At 35.6% G+C, this 10694-nt stretch overlaps 1 protein-coding gene across 1 annotated transcript; it reads right to left on the reverse strand.

Moving 5' to 3' along the window:
* Positions 1 to 657: 657 nt before the first annotated feature.
* Positions 658 to 5642, reverse strand: LOC131029631 (probable inactive receptor kinase At2g26730). The gene is made up of 4 exons (XM_059218231.1): positions 5567 to 5642; positions 5051 to 5469; positions 2904 to 3810; positions 658 to 1593 (listed from the first exon to the last, which is right to left on the reverse strand). The coding sequence occupies exons 2-4, from the start codon at positions 5462 to 5464 to the stop codon at positions 935 to 937; spliced, it is 1980 nt and encodes a 659-aa protein (XP_059074214.1). The 5' UTR covers positions 5465 to 5469; positions 5567 to 5642; the 3' UTR covers positions 658 to 934.
* Between the last annotated feature and the right edge of the window lie 5052 nt (positions 5643 to 10694).

Consider the following 10694-nt stretch of genomic DNA (forward strand, 5'->3'; position numbering starts at 1 on the left):
TGATTGATAATTACTTTATGTGAACAAAACAAAAATAATAAAAAGTTAGGTTAGCTTCCTATGCTTTCAACAAGTATCAAGAATGAGATGATATGATCACACATTCAAGAATCTTTACTATTAATTATAAATCAACCATTCTCAAATTCTTCTTATAAGTAGATGGGACATCTTCAAACTAGAAAGAATTCCAAGTTTAAAAAAGTAGTTAAAATTCAACAAAAAAACATTATAATAAAGTTCAAATAAAAGAGACAATATGTCATATATCAATCTCATTGATTTGGCTGATTAGCATCTTATACTATAATATTTATTGTTGAGCAAGAACTTCTTACATAATTCTATAATATAATATCTTATTAATACATTCTTTATATTCATAAAAGTATAGATTACATAATAGTTTTACAATTTATAAAAATTGATGATAGTGATACGGTGATGGTTATGTTGTGGTTGTCTTGTTCTTATCATCCAAGTTCAAACTTCACTGAGATTATATTGTTGAATGTTTAAATGAAAGTGAGGTCCAAAAAAACAATTTAATAAATATCAATAACAAAATTAAATTTCATGAATAAATTTTATTTATTATTTTGAAAGGGCAACATATCATTTACATGAACTTTGAACTGATTTCTACATTCAAATATAAATGTTAAGCTGATTTCTACATTAAAAATAAACTTAGAGCTGATTTCTACATAAAAAATTCAACCAAAGATTATCTATCTTAAATTACTCCTAACCAGGCCAAAATCAAAAGGCCTTATTCAAGAAAAAACTAACATCCAATACAGGCCAAATTACAAGGTCTGCCTCAACAAATACAACACCCAATACAAAGCTCCTCTACACAAAACCCTGCCAATAGGGCATGGAATGTGATGAAAGAAAACATAATGAAAACCCTACATGAATTACAATCCTACTACCTACTCACAGACATAGGAGTTCTATCAGGTGTTGCATTGCCTGAAACATAGGATGTAGAAGTAGAGGAGGACTCCATATAACTCTGATCAATACTCTGTTCTTCTGCCTCCTTAAGCTTGTCAATAAGCCTAGACACCTCTGCCATTACTGGTCTGGATGCAGGATTATTAGACACACAACTCACAGCAATTCTGAGCAGTTGCACCATTCTGTCCTCACTGGAGTGAGACCCAGTTTGCACCATGCTCTGATCAAACACTTCCACAGTCCACTCTTCTCTAACAACAGAGGTCACCCACCTGGGCAAATCCAGCCCTGAGCTGTCCACTGGTTTTCCAGTGAGGAGCTCTAGAAGCATGATGCCAAAGCTGTAGACATCAGATTTGTGGGTAAATCTTTTGGTTTGGTTGTATTCTGGTGCCTTGTAGCCACTCCATTGGCCTGGGGAAATTCCTGCAGGTTCATCAAGGAGGAAGAATAGACCATATTCTGAAATGCAGGGCTCATATTTGTCATTGAGGAGGATGTTGGAGGATTTGAGGTTGGCATGAGGGGAGTTTGGGTTTTGGTGATGGAGGTAAGCAAGACCATGGGCTACTCCACTTGCCACTGCTAATCTTGTCTGCCAGTCCAGTTTTTTGTCTTCAAAGTGCCCTGTAGAGATCACAATAAAAAAGTAAGTAATATATATATTTTTTGATTGTAAGAAAGGAGCAGTGGTAAGAATCAAAATTTCAGCTTATTCTAAGTTTTGATTTGTTTATATGGTTCATCTCAAATCATACTAAAAGGTGAATTGTATTGGAGAAGTCAGTGTGACTTTAGATGGATCTCCTAAGCAATTTAAAGCTTATGATGTGCTATTTTGACTTAAACAACATGCTCTAAGCTTTGACTTATTTATGTGGTTCATCTTAAATTGAACTAGACCTACTGAAAAGCCACTCTAACTTTACATGAATCATCTAAACAAGTCAAAGTTTAGAGCGTGTTGTTTAAGTCCAATTGAAAATTTCGACTTTAAAAACACACTCTAAGCTTTGACTTGTTTATGTGGTTCATTTTAAATCATACAAAGAGATGGTTCCTCTTAGAGAAGTGAGCGTGGTTTCAGATGGACCATCTAAACAACTCAATTTTGGCTTTAAAAACATACTCTAAGCTTTGACTTGTTTGTGTGGTTCATTATAAATCATACTAAAAGATGGTTCCTCTTAGAGAATTGAACGTGGTTTCAGATGAACCACCTAAACAACTCAAAGCTTCCAGTGTGTTGTTTAACTCTGATCGAGTTGTGTTATTTTGGGTTGAATGGAACACTTAAAGTTTTGACTTGTTTAGGTGGCTCATCTTAAATCACATTACTAGGTGGATCCTATAAAGCCACTCTAACTTCAAATGAGCCACCTAAACAAGTCAAAACTTAAGAGTGTGTTATTCAAGTTTGGTGGAAAATTTCAACTTAAAGAGCACACTCTAAGTTTTGACTTCTTTAGACGACCCATCTTAAATCACGCTAACAGGTGGACCTTAATGGAAAAGCGAGTGTGAGTTCAGACGAGCCACCTAACAAGTCAAAGTTTAGAGTGTGTTGTTTAAGTTTAGTTAGGTTGGATCGTTTTGGCATTAAAAACCCACTAAGTTTTGACATGTTTAAGCGACCCATCTTAAATCACATTAATTGGTAGATCCTATAGGGGAAGCAAGTGTGACTTTAGATGAGCCATATAAACAAGTCAAAGCTTGGGGTGTGTTGTTTAAGTCCAATCAGGATGGATTCTTTCCGCTTAAAAAACAAACTTTAAGCTTTGACTTGTTTAGTTGGCTCATCTTAAATCACATTAATATACAAGCCCTATTAGAGAAGCTAAGGTAATTCCAAATGAACACCTAAAAAGGTTAAAGATTAAAGTGTGTTATTTAAGCTCGACCAAAATAAAAATGAGTTAAGAAATAAGAATTACCATGCAGCAGTGTAGAAATGCTTCCGTTGCGTAGATGATCATAGACAAGTAGCTTCTCTTCCTTAGAACAATAATATGCCACCAGAGGTAGAACATTGGGATGTTTAAGCCGGCCGATCAGTGCCATTCGTCGCTCAAAGTCCTGTCGAGGGACACGAATATCCCTGATTCTCTTCACCACCCAACTGCTACCATCGTACAAGACAACCCTATAGAGACTCCCAAGGCCGCCTCGTCCGAGCAGCTCAGCCGAGGAGCGAAGAAGCTCCTCGAACTTCATGCCCTTCCGCCGCTCATCCAAAAACACGAGCGATGTGGACTTCGAGTCCACCATCGACACCGCGTATTCCGAGCTCATAGATGTCAAAAACTCGGAGCTTTTGTTCATTTTCGACGGTGTCATCGTTCCAGGTGTCGTAGCTTTAGAGGGTGTAGCGCTCCACCCGCTACGGACCTTCTCCACCTTCGCCTCTATTTTGTTGTAGTACTTTTTGCGGTGGAGAAAAATGAAGGTGAAGACAAAGAGCAGCGTTACTGCCAAAGCAACGTAGCCCGCCCACATGGCGAACCGGGCGGCAGCTCTCTTTTTCCGGTGAGATGTTACCGGACTGGCTGCAGGTTCAATGCTGCATTGCTGCATTTGGGGTCCACCACATAGGGCCGGATTTCCCGAGATGTCGAGGGTAATGGAGGCGCCATTGAAGGCCGGAACCGGGCCTGAAAAGTAGTTGTTGGAGAGGTCCAGGAGTTGTAACCGATTCAGGCCGGTCAGTTCCTCAGGTATGGGCCCTGACAGTTTGTTGTTTCTCAGATATATTCGCTGTATGTTCGTGCAGGCTGATATGTCTGAGGAAAGAGGGCCTTGAATGCCAATGTCTTGCAGGCTCAGGACTCTTAGGGTTTTTACCTGTGAGAAGAAGAAAATTCCGAGGGTTAGAAATTCTGGGTAGATCTATTTGTTACTTATAATATGTAACTACTACTGAAGTGCAGAAATAATAAATAAATTTTTATGTAAATGATATTTTCCTATTCTAAAATTTTTGTGTAGATATTTTTGGTGGAGTGAGTATTCTTCAGTTTTTGATTTTTAGTGAATAGTTTTAGTCCTATTCTATTAGATATCTAAATGGTTTTGTCAATTTGATATAGAACTCAATTTTAAGGAATCATGCAAAGACAATTTTGGTAGAATGTATAGTTTTCAATCTGACTTTTAGTGGAAGATGTTTCAGCCTAAAGCTTATGTTCTTATATTGGGTAGTTAAATGATTTTGTGGGTTTGATATAGAATTCAATTTTAAGGGATCATGTTCAGGTAATTTTGGTCGAATGGATAGTCCTTAATCTCTGATTTTTAAATGACAAGTTCCAGCTTAAAGCTTTTCTCTCATATTGGATAGCTAGATGATTCTGTGTGGTTTGATATAGAACTCAACTACAAGGGATTGTACTCAGGTGATTTTGATGGAATGGATAGTCCTCAATTCTTGACTTTTAATCGAAGAGGCTTCAGCGTTAAGCTAAATGATTCTATGGGTTTGACATAGAATTTAATTTTGAGGGATTGTGATTAGACAATTTTGACAGAATAGATAATCCTCAGTCTTTGACTTGTAATCTAAGAGGTTTAAGTCTAAAGCTCATATTCTCATATAAGATAGCTAAATGATTTTGTGGATTTGATATAGAGGATAATTCTGGCTCAATGAGTAATTCTCAGTCCTTGGCTTTAATGGAAGAGGTTTTCAGTCTAAAGCTCGTGCTCTCATATTACATAGCCAAATGATTATGTGCGCTAAAATTCAATTATAAGGGATCATATACTCAAGCTATTTTGGCAGAATGGATAATCCTCAGTCCTTGACTTTTAATCAAATAGATTTTAGTCTAAAGCTCATGCTCTCATATTGAATAACTGAATGATTCTATAGATTTAATATAAAATTCAATTATAAGAAATCATATGATTTTGGTGGAACTAACAGTATTTGATAAAGTTTCTACTCTCATATTGAATGGCTAACTGATTCTGTAAATTTGATATAAAATCACAAAAAAGACAGGTGGATAAACCATAGCAATTACCAGTGTTAAATTCTGCAAATCATCTGAAAAATGATGTAATTCAAAAACCAAATTTCTACCTGACAGAGGGCTTTTGAATCAAGGGTCCCATTGAGCTGGAGGCCTTCTAACACAATATGTGTAACATGGCTGCCACCTTTGCAGGTTATTCCAGTCCATTTACAGGGGTCTGTGTCTTCTTTCCAGCTGGTCAGAACTGATTGGTTCTTATCCATAGCTTTGGAAGACTCCAACAGAGCCCGAATAACATTCTCATCTTCTGCAACACAGAAATATGCTACTGATTGGAACAGGCAGAGAACAAATATTGCTCTTGTTATTATTTTCATGTGGGTATGTGAGATTTTCCTGCCTGCCATTGTGGTAGTCCTGACATCTCCCTTGGGCTGATTTATAAGCATAAATTGTACGAATTCATGATATACCCAATGTACCTTTTCTGCACTAAAAAAATATGGGTTTGTGCCAATCATAGACCCTGTCAATTCATGAAATGCTTATTATACCATTTTGCATTAAAAATATCTGTTCAGGTGTTAAAACAATTGAACATATTACAGGGTTTTGAAATTTACAGTGATGAAATTTGGCTTCCCTTGTGATTAGAAAATAATTTACAAGGCAGCGGCCTGCAATGAGGTGAATTGTTGATATTTACAAAGATGGTAGGCTGTGCCTGTTTGCTTGTTTTATGTGATGGTTCTCTCAATTTTTCTTCTGATCTTGGCTTTCCACGTGGATGGGTGTCTTGTTTTGACAAGTTGGCCGGTTTATACTGTCAAATTCCTTGTGGATCTATCAAGACGGCATGATTTCTTTTCTTATTCTTATTCTCATAGAAGTTTGTGACAAATGATTAAAAACATTAATAAAAGTTAGAGATTTACAGCTGGGACATAGAGAATTATATTTAATGGAATTTAACTAAGTTAGGTTGTTTAGATGTGTTAAATATATTTATTTTTTTAAAAATGTGCTTTTAGTTATATGTTTTTTGTTTTTGGTTAATATATTATTATAAATACATTATATAATCACATACATTTAATTTTGATGTCTTTATATTTGGAAAACAATTTAGTATAAATACCTCCAATACTATCTGTATCAAAAACAAACAAGGATATTGATCTTAAATTATTACATTTATTTTATTTTAGTTATATTTTATTATATAATATTTTTCTACTAAATAAAAACTAGTTAGTTGATTAAATTTAAAATTAATACATATAGATATTAAAAATAGTATTTATATTTTAAATTTTTATATTTGATTATGTTGGTTATATTTTTTATTTTTGGTTTTTGGTTTTTTATGTATATATCATTTGTATTTTAGTTTGTATGTATACGATCATGATATAAATCTTAGTGTCATGTTACTATTTGTAGAATGTCTCTCAACATAATTAAATGTGGTATTTAATTAGATTATGAAGAGAATGGAATATGTTGTAGAAGATGTCAAAAATAAAATTCATCAATATATTAAAACTTAAGACCTTATGAGTTCAAAATTTCTAAATGATAGTTCTTCACTTTGGTTCAACTCCACATTTGTAGAAATGATCTTCACGTTGTCTGGTGCTTGGCATTGAACCTTGACTCGTGGAAGTAAACTATAATAATAATAAAAAAACGATTGTAGCAGATGTGCTTCAACTTGTTGGACCATATGTTTGAAGCCTAGTGGTGTCTATAGGCACTATCTGGGAGCTTATTAGGTAAAAACATATTCTCCTTTAATTAAGTCTATAGGAAAACCAATTCAAAAATTTTGAACACAATAATTGAAGATAATAAGCACAAGCATGCCTCACAATAGACTTTTGTTGTTGTAGATGTATCAAAAATTATCTATGACAATGCTCTCAATGGTGCTTTGATAATTTCAAAATGAATAATGCCTATTAAATACAATTTAACATAACACACAAGTCCACACAAATCTGTGTTAAGTTGGCTTACAATGGCCAGTGAAATGGTTAATGGGGGTTTAAATTTAAATTATAGAATATAAAATTTCAAGGTTCATATTTGCATGTGTAGAAGTGACCTACGCCAATTTCATACTAATGGATTTGATTTATGGTGGGTAATAGAAAATATGGGGATAAGGATCAATTTTGGGGGATGAATCATGATGGAATTTTATTGGGATAAGGTCATGATATAGGGAACTCTCCTAACACACCCAAAACATGTGCTTTATTACACTAGATGGAGGTTACTCCACCCACTATTCATGCATAACATAACAAAGAGGATAAAACAAATTTGCAAGAAATAGCTTGTCATTTATTTATCAATAAAATTAAATACAAATTCATCAATTACAAAATATTAGCCACACAGGCTTTACAATTCTACAAGTTGGAGCTACAAACTACTCTTCTACCCTCCTTACTACCCCTCTTTATCTCTAAAGAGAAATCAACTCCAAATGATGAAACAATTAGCTCAAGTCTCAATTTAATTTATAGCATTTTTGTTGCCTCTTGGAAATTACATGCCCCCTTTTGATGAACAAGAAATGACTATAAAGAAAAGCAACACATAGCCAATAGATGACTCTTCAACTTCCCTGTGAGGGTGCCTAAAGAGGTGTCTTTTCAATTTTCCAAAGTGGGCACCTAAAGAGGCGTTTTTTTCCATTTCCTTTGTAACCACCCAACACATGCAAATGCATGACTCTTCCCCTTCCCCACATGGACATCTAGGTGAGAAATTTTATTATTTTCTCTTATATTTATTGCTAAAATGTGTCCACTCATGAAAATTACATATGCTTTTAGACATAGGCCACAAATATTAAATATCTTCAATCCCTTATGTCCCCTTGAACACTGTCCTAGGTACATGAAAACCTATAGATCCTTGCATTTATTTTTATTCACCTAGCCTTAATAGAAAATTAAAATACCAATGTTTTTGGATGATGTAGGATTTCCCTACACCCTTGAATACTCTTGATAAAATGCCATAAGTAGGAAATTCTTGTTATTTTGGTCTCGCAAAATGGAGTTGGATGGTAGAGACACCCTCTCATACTGCAAACCCCATCACTACAATAAGTACCTCCAATTAGTTCATCTTTATCCTCTTCCAACACCTAGACAAAACAAGCATCCTCCTCCTTTGGTAACTCTACTCAACACTCTTCTTCCTCACTATCAAATCAACTCCTTAATAACTTGACCTCAAACAAGAGACCCTCAAAGTCCATCTCGTCTCTACTGCAACCTCCTTGATCTCATCTTCTATACCTTTCAATGAACACGTCTCTGCCACAAACTCTTCTCCATCTCCATCAAATAGATCTCTTAACTCCTCTAATGTAGCCTCTTCTTTTGTGCCACATGCAATGCACTTTTACATCATTAGAAAAAAAATTACCAACACCTCTTTTCTTCTCTAATTTTTGCTTTGTGGTACCTTTGCAATATTTTCTCTTATATCATCTAGTTATCGATGCATCTCTATCACTCTATCTCTTAATCTTTTCTCTCTTCTCTCAAGCACAATAATCCTTAAAATCCATCCAATGACAAATGACATTTTCTTCTCCCTCTTTTCCATTTTCAACCTCTTGAATCCTCTACACAAATCCTCTTACTATTACTCTTAGGTCTTGGTGCAAACTACTGTTGGCATTTTTTGTGCCAAACCTTGCAGGGATCAATTCCGGGAATTCAGTGTAACTAACATTTCGTGTTAGTCTATACCAGTAACATTTTGTGTTATCGGTCTCAACAGAGTTAACTTCTTCTTCTTAGTTTTGAAAAGTCATATAACACGAGGGTTATATGATGTGTCAATACCGGGTTGTGTTATTGACCACTGAGATTAGGTCGTGTTATTCACCACCGGCTAGATGGGCTCCTGGTCGTAAGTGGGCCCCAGTTATTTTTTGAGTTGACCGGGTCAATCGACCAACTCACTTAGGTTCAATCGGCTGGAGGGGCTCTTAGTCGTCAGTGGGATGATTTACCCCTTCCTCTTACTGATCGCAAGATTTTTGAATGTAGCAAGCAACGGCCGCGAGATAAGAATCTACTGCAGAAGCACATCATATTCAAGAACCAATATCCAAAAAAGAAGAATCACCTTTGGATTACATCATTCCTCCCTGAGGAGAAATAGTATATGAACAAATGCAAAGAGTGGAAGCAAGATTTGACACAGAATCAGAGAAAGCTATCAAACTTGTCTCAATTATCAAAGACCTGTTCTCACCCTACAACATACCAGTTCACAACACTGCTAGAATCTGGGATAATACCTCTCAGACTGATTCCAATGAATATGAATGGGGTAGCTGTTCTAATGTTACTGAAGATATTGGTGCAAATAATAGTAATACACCCATCTCTCAAGAAGAACACAACACAAAATCTAGACCACTTGAATTTGGTCCACAAAATATCTATGACGCTAAGGAAAATGAGAAACAACATTATGCGCAAGTCTATATGGAAGATGGTACCATCAAAGACCTAGATGAAATCCTTAACTTCTTTAACACCCCAACCAATCACGGTGATACTTCTATCCTGACACTTACAACAATCGAACTTGATCCACCTAACGATTCCTTACCACTTGTCTATCCTGACCTCATAGACTGGGATGAACCTGAAACTCATGATATACCAATTTTCCCAAATGACGAAGCCATTATCCATTACTTATGTACTATTAACCCGGAGATAGACTCTACCAGTAAACAAAGTAACGATGTCTGCAATCAGAGGAGTGCCAAGTCTCTCAGTCACAAAATTGAGCAAACTAAAAGATCTATTGCTGAAAACCAGTCAATGGCAACAATAGATCACACAAAAGTAAAAATAAAGGATGCATCTGAGGGTGAAAACCTTTTTAAGGCACCTAAGGATGGGAGACTTGACACTCTTCCTGAGTATTATCACGAGCGATCACCCATATTGATTGAGCCCACTCAATCAATCAACATTGGTACTACAGAAGCAGCCAAAACTATTCACCTTGCAGAATCTCTAATGGAAGAAAAAAGATTAGAATTTATCAAATTTTTTAAAGAAAAGCAAATCAACTTTGCTTGGTCATATGTAGATATGCCCAAGATTGATCCACAATTAATCATGCATCACTTGTCCATTGCTCCAGGAGCTAAGCCAGTCAAGAAAAAACTACGAAAGATGAATCCACATGTGGCACTCATGGTTAAAGCTAAATTGAAGAAACTATTAGACGTTGGATTTATTTGACCTATTGACTATGTTGAATGGATTTCCAACATTGTACCAGTATCAAAACTAGATGGCAGTATCAGAATCTGCACTAATTTCAGAGATGTTAACAAAGCATGTCCAAAGGACAACTTTCCTTTGCCCAATATCGACATAATTATAGACCTCACAGTAGGCCATGCAATTGTATCGCTAATGGATGCTTTTTCAAGCTATAATCAAATCAAGATAGCTCCAAAGGATCAAGATAGAACAACATTTACCTGTCCATGGGGAACGTACTGTTCGAAAGTCATGCCTTTTGGCTTAAAGAATGTAGGAGCAACTTATCAATGAGCAATGACATCAATCTTTCATGACATGATGCATACCTTCATGGAAGACTATGTAGATGATTTACTAGCTAAATCCTTCACCAAAGAAAAACATCTAAGCATCTTAGTTAAGATTTTTGATAGATTGGAAAAATTCC

Source organism: Cryptomeria japonica, chromosome 3 (assembly GCF_030272615.1).
Source record: "Cryptomeria japonica chromosome 3, Sugi_1.0, whole genome shotgun sequence".
In the NCBI taxonomy this organism is placed as follows: Eukaryota; Viridiplantae; Streptophyta; class Pinopsida; order Cupressales; family Cupressaceae; genus Cryptomeria; species Cryptomeria japonica.

Coding starts and splice junctions, on each gene's coding strand:
- LOC131029631 (XM_059218231.1), bottom strand. CDS start 5,464: ATGATTGGCACAAACCCATATTTTTTTAGTGCAGAAAAGGTACATTGG. Junction 3,811..5,050: donor ATTCAAAAGCCCTCTGTCAG/GTAGAAATTTGG, acceptor TTCTTCTCACAG/GTAAAAACCCTAAGAGTCCT. Junction 1,594..2,903: donor CATTTCTACACTGCTGCATG/GTAATTCTTATT, acceptor TGATCTCTACAG/GGCACTTTGAAGACAAAAAA.